At 36.1% G+C, this 13,611-nt stretch overlaps 1 protein-coding gene across 6 annotated transcripts in view; it reads right to left on the bottom strand.

Moving 5' to 3' along the window:
* The window catches only part of LOC134232492 (myosin-9-like), a 59,266-nt gene extending 46,129 nt beyond the window's left edge, over positions 1-13,137 (bottom strand). For 4 of the 6 annotated variants that reach the window (XM_062714453.1, XM_062714454.1, XM_062714455.1 and 1 more), the window contains exons 1-3: positions 12,932-13,136; positions 10,351-10,471; positions 9,783-9,965 (exon numbers count right to left, since the gene is read on the bottom strand). In XM_062714453.1, the coding sequence (XP_062570437.1) occupies positions 9,783-9,965; positions 10,351-10,471; positions 12,932-13,000 (373 nt within the window). In that variant the 5' untranslated portion in view covers positions 13,001-13,136. Of the gene's footprint in view, positions 1-3,438; positions 3,518-9,782; positions 9,966-10,350; positions 10,472-12,931 lie in introns of those variants that run through there. The other 2 variants (XM_062714456.1, XM_062714458.1) reach the window with 2 other exon arrangements.
* Between the last annotated feature and the right edge of the window lie 474 nt (positions 13,138-13,611).

Below are 13,611 nucleotides of genomic sequence, written 5' to 3'. Positions count from 1 at the left end.
TTTCATTGGGAGAAGACCCAGAGTATTAAAAATTATCAGTTCCTTGGAAATGTTACAGTATTACCAATTGTACTAGTTTATTTAAATAAAGACGCAAATTCAAAATGTCAAGACCTAAATAGCATTGTCTATACATAAGAAATATTTCTACCACAATACTTTCCATAGATGGGGAAAAAATCATGTATACATATGTACATGCTAAATTACAGTACAGTCATTTAAAATCTACCTTGTAAAATGCATTTGAAACGCGACTCAAATCGATGAAATAAAATGATCATTATGATGAATGCACTTTTACTATATATACATAAAATTGATTCAAACTTGTATGTGGGAGGTAATACATATATAGCCCTAATACTTACAGAATTAATGAAAAAATAAAATGATTTACTTCGATCACTTTGATCAAAGTGCCATGACAAAGCTTGTAATACCTGAATTCTATGTTTCATATACAAATTAACTTACAAGGAAAAGATTTAGACCCTAAAACTCCATTGTTTTTCTATAAACATAATTATCAAAAAGTTCAAAGACAATCTACAATGCACTTTAAATCAAAATCATTTTATGTTCATTTTCGCAAGACAAAACAAAAGGCTGAAAGGATCCAAACACTAGGAAAGCCCACTATTATACCAAAACACTTTCAATATGCAATCCTTTGTTGTTCTGTAAATCTATAAGGTTGGGTGGATTGTTTATGATTTGCAGTGAACTGAAAACCTGGAAATTGTTACAACACAGCCCTCGGAGTGAAATATTTATCCCTCTGTTTAAATGTAAACCAGGAAAATGCCAAAGTAAGGAGCAAGTTTGTAACAAACTGGACAAGATCAGAAAGTCAACATCAAAAGAAAGGATTTATAAGCACTAAAAAACCCTACAAATTACAGATTACAGAGTCAGTTCCTGGGGACAAAGACTGAAGTAGCTGCTAGCAGTACATGTACAACAATCATAGCCAAAATACAGTGGACCCTCATTTATCCGGACGCTTTGGTTCCCAGTCAATTTGTCCGGATATGTGAAGCATCCGGATATCTGAATCACCAGTTAAACAAGACAGAATAACATTTTAAAATTTCGTTCCGATGAAAAATCGTCCGGATACTGAAGCATCCGGATATCTGGCGTCCGGATATCTGAAGGTCCACTGTATCTTGCAAAACTGTTCTAAATATGATTAACAAACTGAAGTTTCCAAAGGCTGGTCCCCTTGGCCCCCGACTGTAGATGCCTAGCCTGTTTTCAAAAAATTAATGTAGTAAGTAATAAAGGACCTCAACCTACCTCCCCAAGACACATACTTTTCACCCCCCCCCTGTACTTTTTGATTCTCAAAAAAAATCTGCATAAGTATGGCTAATGGTTGGGTTTGTCTAACCCTATCTAGTTGACTGTCATTTTGAAAATGACTGATAAAACTTCTTTTCATTTGACACAAAATGTACTTACTTGTAGTCAAAAGATATTTGGATGGGGCATCAGCAACTTTTTTAATATTTATTATATAAAGTAAGACGCAGGTTAGAAATTTGACGCAATGACTTCAGAGTAAAAAGTTTTCCCCACACAATAAGATTTTAAAGGTCTCGGAAGTTTTCGATCCATTCATGAAAACTTCTCAATGTATTGCTATCACCGGTATTATTTAAATTCAATAGTGCTTAAATTAAATAAATAAATGAAAAAAAAAATCAATTTGAAAAAAAAAAAAAAAATATTTAAAAACCAGAAGTCTCTGTCGAGACTGTAGCTCTACTGGTATGTACTTATCAAAAACCATTGCACTATTTTATGTATCTTTGTGTAGTCTACTTGTGTGCCAACTTATTTTGAAATCAAACTAGAACTGTAGAAGGAGTAGCGTTTTTAAGGAATTTCACAGAAAATTCTATTTTTAGTAACCATGGTAACACCGTTCATCGAAATCAGAAACCGATGCACTATTCTATGTATCTTAGGGTAGTCTACTTGTGTGCCAAGTTATACTGAAATCAGACCAAAACTGTAGAAGGAGTAGCGTTTTTAAAGAATTTCACAGAAAATTCTATTTTTAGTAACCATGGCAACATCGTTCATCGAAATTAAAAACCGATGCACTATTCTATATATCTTAGTGTAGTCTACTTGTGTGCCAAGTTATATTGAAATCAGACCAAAACTGTAGAAGAAGTAGCGTTTTTAAGGAATTTCACAGAAAATTCTATTTTTAGTAACCATGGCAACATCGTTCATCGAAATTAAAAACCGATGCACTATTTTATGTATCTTAGTGTAGTCTACTTGTGTGCCAAGTTATATTGAAATCAAACTAGAACTGTAGAAGGAGTAGCGTTTTTAAGGAATTTCACAGAAAATTCTATTTATAGTAACCATGGCAACATCGTTCATCGAAATTAAAAACCGATGCACTATTTTATGTATCTTAGTGTAGTCTACTTGTGTGCCAAGTTATATTGAAATCAAACTAGAACTGTAGAAGGAGTAGCGTTTTTAAGGAATTTCACAGAAAATTCTATTTATAGTAACCATGGCAACACCGTTCATCTAAATTAAAAACCGATGCACTATTCTATGTATCTTAGTGTAGCCTACTTGTGTGCCAAGTTATATTGAAATCAGACCAAAACTGCAGAAGGAGTAGCGTTTTAAAGGAATTTCACAGAAAATTCTATTTTTAGTAACCATGGCAACACCGTTCATCGAAATCAAAAACCGATGCACTATTCTATGTATCTTAGTGTAGTCTACTTGTGTGCCAAGTTATATTGAAATCAGACCAAAACTGTGGAAGGAGTAGCGTTTTAAAGGAATTTCACAGAAAATTCTATTTTTAGTAACCATGGCAACACCGTTCATCGAAATCAGAAACCGATGCACTATTCTATGTATCTTAGGGTAGTCTACTTGTGTGCCAAGTTATACTGAAATCAGACCAAAACTGTAGAAGGAGTAGCGTTTTTAAAGAATTTCACAGAAAATTCTATTTTTAGTAACCATGGCAACATCATTCATCAAAATTAAAAACCGATGCACTATTCTATGTATCTTAGTGTAGTCTACTTGTGTGCCAAGTTATATTGAAATCAGACCAAAACTGTAGAAGAAGTAGCGTTTTTAAGGAATTTCACACATTCTATTTTTAGTAACCATGGCAACATCGTTCATCGAAATTAAAAACCGATGCACTATTCTATGTATCTCAATGTAGTCTATTTGTTATATCAAGTTATATCAAAATCAGACCAAAACTGTAGGAGGAGAAGCGTTTTGAAAAATTGTTTACAGACAGACGGACAGACAGACGGACAGACAGACAGACAGACAGACAGACGGACGGACGCCGGACGCATTACTATCGCATAAGCTCTTCTGGTCTCTGACCAGTAGAGCTAAAAACACACAATCATTACAAGATCTTACTTTTATCAGCATTAGTATGACAAACTTCAGCCTTTGCCGTAACTGTAAAGTGAGTTTTCTCCATTTCGTTCTAATGTCCAATCAATCAAACAACTAAAGCTTCTTACAACTAGGAATCTCCAGAAAAAGGACAAGAATTTCCAAAGTAATTTTTCTATAAATTTGTCAATATCTCATTGTGGGATTTATGTCCAATGGCGACAACGTTGACGGAAAATATATCTCAAGTTTCCCCATTATCCCTCTACTTTTTTCCTTCACCAGTCACAGTAGACATTTTATAATACAGAAGTTCAAACTAGGACAAAGTGTTTCAAGACACTAAACAAACACATCTCACTTCCTCATGTCAGTTCAATTTTTATATCACTGAAACATTTCTCTAACTTGGCATATGATATCGGGGGATTATTTTTTCATGAGGATGTTAAATACACCTTTACAAGATAACCCCCTTCCGAATCCTGCTTCTCCTTGATAGCACACCTATACCAACAAGGTTATCACTGAATTAATAATTCCAATAAATAACACAGGTACCTCGAGTCTGTGTGCTATTATTAGACTTCTCTCAAACTCTACCATAATCTATCAGTGACACACGATTCCATTTGTATTTTGTGCCATGTTTTTTTTAAACAAAAACAAGATTTTTACATTTCTGAGTTAATCCCCTCCATATGGTTCGAGATCTGATAGATAAATAATGAACTCTAATAAGCACCCAGTGCTATATACTTGGGTTATAGATAGCTGGGTCATTAGAAATACAGATCTCCCCTTCAGTGAAAAAGCAGATCTCTGGGCCACAACTATTTTTATGCAACCTCTTTTCTTCTTTTCTTTGAGAGAGAGAGAGAGAGAGAGAGAGAGAGAGAGAGAGAGAGAGAGAGAGAGAGAGAGAGGTGGGGACAGACCATAATTTAGATTATAAACAGAAATCATTCTGTTTTAATTTTTTTTTTTTTTTTTGCTTTTTCCACGACTAAGATGTGCAACCACAAATGATGACAATTTAAAATTGTCCTAAAATCTCAGGGTTAAAAATTCCATGAAGACTTTCTTTGAATACTTCTTTGTCCATTCATTTCAAAATTTCACTCTGCCACCAAAGCTTTCATTTTTCTTTCCAATTTCTTTGTTAGAAATTAATGATTCCACAGGAATGGTAATGAGTAACTTCAATGTGAGTAAAGTAACGACCACCACAGATGGGAGAGGGAGTTGCTGCTATTGTAATTATAGCAAAGCCCCTCAAGGAAACTTCAAATGAGTCAAGAATTGACCAGGCTCAGCCAGTAAGACAATAAAACAATCACTTTTATAATTGGTCTAAAAACCTTAATTGAAAGTTGTTGGAAAAAATTCCCTAGTATCAGAGATTTTAAATGAAATGATGTTAAAAAAGAAATATAGCTTTGTTCCAAAATTCCGAAATTTTTTTAAAGTTTTACTTGATTCTATGATCAATTTATAAAGATTGTTTTGAACAGCTCACATTACTTTACAAAACCTGAAGAAGAAATATGATTTATCTCAATAGGTCTGAGCATCTTTTAAGAGATTCTGGTAATAGGAACACCGAGGAACCCAAGATAACAGGGGCCTGCACTGAGTTATTACCGATCAGTTTTACATCTGTTTACTTCACTGTTTAGGAATAAAAGCACACTGCACTCTTCACCTCCATGAACATGTCTTTTATTAAGTGAGGCAAAGTCCGACTGAAACATTTATGATAAAATAAAGAATTAATTTTTTGCTTGTCTGATTAATATTACAATGAGTCATCTGCATCTATGTTAAAACTATGTACCCCCCAAAAATTTATCCGAAAGCAATGGAGTCAAAAGCAGCACTTGAAGAAAAACTGCCAGAAGTCATACCTCTGTAAACTCAGGCATTGTAGGACTAAAAATTACTAAACAATGGAGCTGTTAAACAAACTCTATCTTCATTTAGCCAAGAACATGTATCTGAGGAAGACAGACTTAAGCAAATATGGAACATTTAGCTACAAAGAAAGATGCAAAAACTTAGGACATTCATCTAGGGTAAAATACTGGACAAGGAACAAGAGGCCCAGGGGCCACAGCGCTCACCTGAGCACATCGGGCTTGAATTTATCCCCCCCCCTCCAGGCGTTCATCATTTGAACAAATTAGAATCTACACTACCTGAGGATGATTCCATATAAATATCACTAATCATAGCTTTGAAGTACTTGAAAAGAAGATTTTAAAAAGTTTCCCTATATATCCCTATGTAAAACTTGGGTCGGCCATTTTGGCCCCACCCTAGCCCCGGGGGGTCATGATTTGAACAAACTTGAATCTACACTACCTGAGGATGATTCCACATGAGTTTCATCTTTCCTGGCCCAGTGGTTCTCGAGAAGAAGATTTTTAAAGATTTTTCTAATATATTCCTTTGTAAAACAAGGGTCGGCCATTTTGGCCCCACCCTTGCCCCGGGGGTCATGATTTCAACAAATTTGAATCTACACTACCTGAGGATGATTCCACATGAGTTTCATCTTTCCTGGCCCAGTGGTTCTCGAGAAGAAGATTTTTCTAATATATTACTATGTAAAACAAGGGTCGGCCATTTTGGCCCCACCTTTGCCCCAGGGGTCATGATTTGAACAAACTTGAATCTACACTACCTGAGGATGATTCCACATGAGTTTCATCTTTCCTGGCCCAGTGGTTCTCGAGAAGAAGATTTTTAAAGAATTTTCCTATATATTCCTATGTAAAACTTGGGTCGGCCATTTTGGCCCCACCCTTGCCCCGGGGGTCATGATTTGAACAAACTTGAATCTACACTACCTGAGGATGATTCCACATGAGTTTCATCTTTCCTGGCCCAGTGGTTCTGGAGAAGAAGATTTTTAAAGATTTTTCCTATATATTCCTATGTAAAACTTGGGTCGGCCATTTTGGCCCCACCCTTGCCCCGGGGGTCATGATATGAAAAAACTTGAATCTACACTACCTGAGGATGCTTCCACATAAGTTTCATCTTTCCTGGCCCAGCGGTTCTGGAGAAGAAGATTTTTTAAAAATGCCATTAATTTTTAACAAATTCATGATTATCTCCCCTTGGAAAAGGGCGCGGCCCTTCATTTGAACAAACTTGAATCCCCTTTACCCAAGGATACTCTGTGCCAAGTTTGGTTGAAATTGGCCCAGTGGTTCCTGAGAAGAAGATGAAAATGTGAAAAGTTTACAACGACGACAACAACAACAACGACAACGACAACGACGACAGACGACGGACAAATTTTGATCAGAAAAGCTCACTTGAGCCTTCGGCTCAGGTGAGCTAAAAATGAGTAGTAGAAACAAGAGGCCCAGGGGCCACATCGCTCACCTGAGCAATTGGCTAGAAAAAAGCACATATCAGAGGCGGGAGGGGGCTTGAATTTTAACCCCCCAGGGGGTCATGATTTGAACAAACTAGAATCTACAATATCTGAGGATGATTCCCTATAAATATCACTAAGCATGGCTTTGAAGTACTTGAAAAGAAGATTTTTAAAGATTTTTCCTATATATTACTACATGTATTTGAAACTTTTATCGGCCATTTGGCCCCAACCTACCCCAGGGGGTCATGAATTGAAGAAACTTGAATCTACACTACCTGAGTATGATTCCACATGAGTTTCATCTTTCCTGGCCCAGTGGTTCTTGAGGAGAAGATTCTTAAAGATTTTTCACAAGAGTTTCATCTTTCCTGTCTCAATGGTTCTTGAGAAGATTTTTCCTATATATTCCTATGTAAAACTTTGATCGGCCATTTTGGCCCCACCGTACCCCCGGAGGTCATGATTTGAACAAACTTGAATTTACACTACCTGAGGATGATTCCACATGAGTTTCATCTTTCTTGGCCCAGTGGTTCTTGAGGAGAAGATTTTTAAAGATTTTTCCTATATATTCCTATTTAAAACTTTGATCAGCCATTTTGGCCCCACCCTACCCCCAGGGGTCATGATTTGAACAAACTTGAATGTACACTACCTGAAGATGATTCAACATGAGCCTATGGATCTTGAGGAGAAGATTTTTAAAGATTTTTCCTATATATTCCTATGTAAAACTTTGATCGGCCATTTTGGCCCCTCACTAGCCCCGGGGGTCATGATTTGAAGAAACTTGAATCTACACTACCTGAAGATGATTCCACATGAGTTTCATCTTTCCTGACCCAGTGGTTCTTGAGAAGAAGATTTTTAAAGATTTTCCCTATATATTCCTATGTAAAACTTTGATCGGCCATTTTGGCCCCACCCTACCTCCGGGGGTCATAATTTGAACAAATTTGAATCTACACTACCTGAAGATGATTCCACATGAGTTTCATCTTTCCTGGCCAAGTGGTTCTTGAGAAGAAGATTTTTTAAAAATGCCATTAATTTTTCTCTAATTCATAATTATCTCCCCTTGGAAAAGGGCGTGGCCCTTCATTTGAACAAACTTGAATCCCATTTACTCAAGGATACTTTGTAGCAAGTTTGGTTGAAATTGGCCCAGTGGTTCTTGAGAAGAAGATGAAAATGTAAAAAGTTTACGACGACAACGACGACAGATGACGGACAAATTTTGATCAGAAAAGCTCACTTGAGCCTTCGGCTCAGGTGAGCTAAAAACACAGCTTAGGCAGTGTTATGATTTATTTTGGGATGGACATCTTTAAAATATGTTGGCCATATAGGTAACTCTACTGATAAAATGATGAGTAAAATATTAACTTGTAGAACTTCTCAAATTTTCAAATAATCAAACAGTAATATATAGCAAGGATTTTGACTTTTCTTCATTCTAACATTATTTTTAGTACCTTAAGATGGATATTTTAATTCAAATGTATTGCTCATTCTGTTGGAAGATTTGTGAATACACTAAGCCAAACAGTTTCTATTAGAAAGTCATCACTCTGACACTTAACAGACAGATAGAACTCTCAATAAACAATTTCTTTCTTATAAAATGTATTCCTTATGTGATTAATTGAATCAGCTGTTATTTACTAGATATCACATGCTTCAACCATACAATTTGCCAATGCCAGGGTGGGGCTCACAAAGAGGTTTGTTCCTTTCTATCAATTTCATCTCATGCTTCAAGTACAAAACTGTTTTACCTCACAGACATGTATCAATTGGAATGCTCAACTTTCACAATTAAAGCAGAAACAAGCTTATAAGTTTCCTTTTTGATATGGATGTATCAATTTCAGTGACAAGATTTATTTAGTGTACCAGTGGGTACCAGCTCATATACAGGCCATCCCAAAGATCTTTGGGTCCCCTATTTCTGATGTTGTGATATCAACAAATGTTTATGTTGAGTTACCTAACACCTATCATGTAGGTGCAGCTAAGATCACATCTGTGCATTGAGGGATATTAGATTTACTTAAAAACATGCTATCATGCCCATCGCTTCAATGGAATTCAGAAGAAAACAAATCTGAAGCATTTTATTTCAGATAAATGCAACATATTGTTCTAAAAATAAACTTTTTCTAGTTATAATATAAAGAGTAAAACTCCGTACTGATTTACAATTGATTTTTTATGTCAAGAAGGACAACTCTGTAAAAATGCACTGAACAAATTAAAAATTTGGTCAATTAAATGAAAACAGCATTAACTCTTTAATATGACTGTTTCTTGATGAATTTAAAATGGGACTTAATTGTTTGCAAATGAAAACGCATGAAAATAATGAGGCAAAAATAATGTAATTGCATCTAGGTAAATTTTACTTCTTTTAAAATTTGGTAAATTAAATGAAACAGCATTATCTCTAAACATAACTGTCTCCTGATGAATAAATGTGGGACTAAATTGCTTGCAAGTAAAAAAAGCTTGAAAATAACATGGGGTGAAAATAACTCTGCTCTTCTATTTTTTTGTTTGTTTGCATGTTGTTTAATGTCCCTTTTTGTGAGAATTTTTCACTCATATGGAGACACCACCTCTTGCCGATGGAGAGCTGCATTTTGTCCAATACTGGGCACTAAGAACCATTGAGCAGGGAGGGATGTTTTTCGTGCCAGGACCTACTGTAAAAACAGGGCCTTTATTCATAGGGTCCCATCTGAAGGACCGTTCTCCACGTCCCCCAGTGGGATTCAAACCCAAGATGTAAGGATTAACTCCTTACTTCATGACTCTAGAGCAGATGCTCTAACCACTGCGTCACATGGGCGACCAGTTCTATTTTGATGTTCCCTTCGATTATAGAGGGTAAGTAATTAGACAGAAGGATGACTGACAACTTAAGGAAGCCTAACCTGGCTGACCTACAACTAAATAACAGCATACAGACCCTGAGGAAGTCTGGTGGGTTCAGTGACGAGAATCCCGTCCACTGCACACATCTTGGCGAGGGGATACAAAGTGATCACTCCGTGGATGTTGTCAATATAGCAGTGTTCTGGCTCCACCCCCGTTCCCTGTATAATAATGTCTGGCTCACTGGGGGAATCGTAGGTACCAATATCTGTCCTACCTACAAACATACAGTCTGTTAGTGGTCTCCTATCATATATAATTGTACAGTTAATACAGGTTCTTTAGGGAAATATAAAATTTGCACATAAATTATCTCTTTACACAGACTGGGGCATACTTTACACAGCCCTGAATCTTATAAAGAAATGCACTCAGTTCTTGATGCCTCTTTCTTAGGCTCTACATTAAAACATGATTGGGATCAAAATTTCCATAATGAATTATCTTCAGTTTGTAATGTAAAATGTGAATATCTGTGAAAATTTTGTCTTGATCACAAATACCAAATAGATGCACGTATCTTGCTAAAATAATGTATGCTTAATACTCTAAGTAAGACTTATATATTCTCTTTCATGTAGTGAGATTCTGAGACATGATACCCTCTTGTAGTGGCAGTATGGTGACCGCTGTAGAGAGGCGTCCACTTCCCAAACTGACCAGATGGGGCTTGTCTGTGTGAACCTTGACTGCATTGTCTGTATCCGTCACTTCATATTCCTCCTGATTTAATAAAACAAAATTATTGACTTTCTGCTGAATAAGAAAAAAAAGATGCTCTTGCAAGGGTACACATATTTTTTAGTGAAACATTCAAAGAGAGATAACTCTATTTGAAAATCAGAATTGCCAGCATAACACCTCCTCACCTATAAAAAACTATTTACAAGGTCCCTTTATAGGTTATTAATATGATAGAAAAGTAAAGTTGAAATGATTATCAAATTGTACAGAACCTATAATTTAGATGAAACGTACATTGTGTAAGAATAAGCCTTAGGCTAACCTTCCACTCATCATATTATTAATAAATATCACAATACTTCATAGCTAGATGTGTCAAGTCAGTGGTGAGAGGGGGCAGAAAACAGGTAGCTGTACAAAAACTGACTCAGAATATCGCACGATCTCCCCCCACACATAATCAGATCTCCCCTGACATAATCAGCCGACACGAGGGAATCTGTCATTGACTCCCTCCACTCTATGGTTCTGATGTCACTGATAAACCTCCAACAAGGACAAACCTCCTCTACCAAGGAAAACCTGCTCTAATGGAATTCCATTTACCCGCATACAGAAAATTGTTTCTTCTCCATAGGACATCAAAGGGTTAAACAAGACTGCTAATTAAATTCTTTCCTTTCAAATCTCCTTTTATTTTCTCGATGACAAAATGATTGAGAAAAGAGGTTATCTTTTCATATTTTGTGAATCAGTGAGTGGGCAGGTGAAGTAATGTTATCAATGTGTCAAAAAACTGAGAGGTTCGTAATGTCATAGCCAATCCAAAGCTGTGGTTTTTGTGTAGAAAATTTATCTTACTTGATACTGTTACATCTACTGCATGTTTTTTGTACTCTTTCAAAATATTTGTATTACTCTGGCAAGTTTGATAACATGCATGTTGTTAAGTGGTCAAACAAGAGGCCCCAGAGCTGAAATGCTCACCTGAGTCACATATTATCTATACATGTATAATACATACAAATGTAGATAAAATGAGACCCCTGCTAGTAACCATAATCTTATTAACCTCTATATCTGTAATTTTATTATACTAAGACCTTGAGTAAGTTCATGAATTGTACCCTTTTGCAAAAGTAAATACCCCATTGCCATCCTCGTTGCCTTGTATTTTTCATAAACTTACGATGCCTACTACTGCCTTTATAGAGGCCATATGAATTGAACACACTAGTTTCCATCGGCTTTCTTTTATGGATACCGATTAAAATTCAACTCAATATCCCATTGTGAGCTCAATCCAATAAAAGCAATTAACCATTATTTAACTAGGGGTGTGGCATCTGCAAAATTCCTGTCACAATGAAAGAATCAAAGTTGATCCTTGAGTCTTATGTGAAACTCTATTCTTTATACTCATAAAGGGTTCAAAAGTTGAAGGAACTCCTTTGTAACTGGAGTCAGTAACAAAACTGTTATAACTTCAAATAAAACCTGCCCAAGATCTTACTGATCAAACATGGCTTAAAACATACATCAGATATAACCAGGCTGTAACCAAATCTTGCCATGCTCACCCTTGTTCTCAAGAGAACTTCTTAAATTCCTCACAATCAATAGAAGCAGTGCAATTATCCAAATTTGTCAAGGGATTGAAATCAAATTTATAAGAATGGGTGGTCCCTCAGGAACCAAGGAACACAGAGTTTACAGGATTTAAGAAGTCATTAGATGGGATGTTAATTCTGGTATTGTCTTAAGGTTTAGACTTGTAAGCCAGCTGGCCTGTCCTTAATCTGTGTGTGAAAACACCACACCCTGACCAATTTTATCTAAGTTTGTTGAAATAAATGACTGTTTCCCCTTAAATTGCTTGCTCAGAACTAGAAGTCTCTGATGAGATTGTAACTCTATTGATTCATATCATTGGTTCAAATTCCACTGGGAGACAAGGAAACTGTTCCTTAGGGTGACACTGTATACGACAAAGTGTCCTTAACCAAAGTGCTGTGTCAGTATACATGTACAATCTAGCACAAAAAAGATTCTTCACTTCTCACTGGCAATAGGTGCCAAGTACTTAAGTCTGAATTTTCAATCTCAAACATACAAGTTAAACGTTTTCAAAAGGATGCAGAGCAAACAAAAAACTAATCATACAACCATTACGAGGTTACGTTTATATATTTCTGTCCTTGACCTTTTCACAGGGTCATATATCCTCTGATCATCACCTTGACCTTGTATTAATATGAAGTCCCCATGTTGTTCACTTTCAAGGCTACAACCAAAGTAAATTTCTGATGGACAAATAAACAAAAATATCAAAAGCAATATGCCTCTTAATGTAAACTTTAATGTCAGTGAATAAAATTTTTGAACAGAGCCCAAAATCTACTCTTCCTAAAGTAAAACTGGCCAATTTTTTTTCACAAAATCAACATGTCCCAATTATTATTCAATGATTACAATATCACATTAAAGAATAAAATTAACCTGATCCAGTAGAGGGTGAATTTTCCTTCTGTCCAGATTTCTGTAGGGACCATCTCCAAATAAATCCATTGTGATTCACTTCTACTCATACCATGTTAACGGTGCCGTTTATCTCAGTTTATTCAAGCGTGGTCATCCTGTTCGTCTCACTCACCAATCCTCCATCTCGGCCACTCACAATTCACTGACCCTGGTAAACGAGGAATTTTGTCAGTCTGTATTGATCATAACTAATGCACTGGATTTACGACACTATCAAAATCAGGGGAAAAAATATTTCATGTCTGAAGCTTTAGTCTGGTGGCTCTATAGCTACCAGGTCCTGATTGTTGTCAATTCAATTACCAAGCTAAATTTGAGAGGCATATTGGAGGTCTAAGTTACTCAATACAAAAACAAACCAGTTTTTATGTACCATCTCAATGAGTTATTATTTTTGAGAACATAAAGCCGTAATTAACTTATAGTAACAAAGTACGAACAATGTCTTGTACTCCGAGAGACAGCGTGTATAGGGAAGCATAAATCTTACGCTCTGGGCAGATTCTTTAAAAAGGCTATCATCTCCTTAATTAAGTACATTTCTGCTCATCTATCATTGCAACCCTGACCCATTATCGACATGACATGCTATTAGGATGGTTCCAGTTTATCTTATTTGAATTACTTTTGGCTCAATA

This window comes from Saccostrea cucullata, unplaced genomic scaffold (assembly GCF_032062105.1).
Source record: "Saccostrea cucullata isolate Sc308-1 unplaced genomic scaffold, CSIRO_AGI_Scuc_v1 ctg207, whole genome shotgun sequence".
NCBI classification, from domain to species: domain Eukaryota; kingdom Metazoa; phylum Mollusca; class Bivalvia; order Ostreida; family Ostreidae; genus Saccostrea; species Saccostrea cuccullata.
Note: the sequence above shows the minus strand (reverse complement) of the source record. Positions and strands in the feature narration are given on the sequence as shown.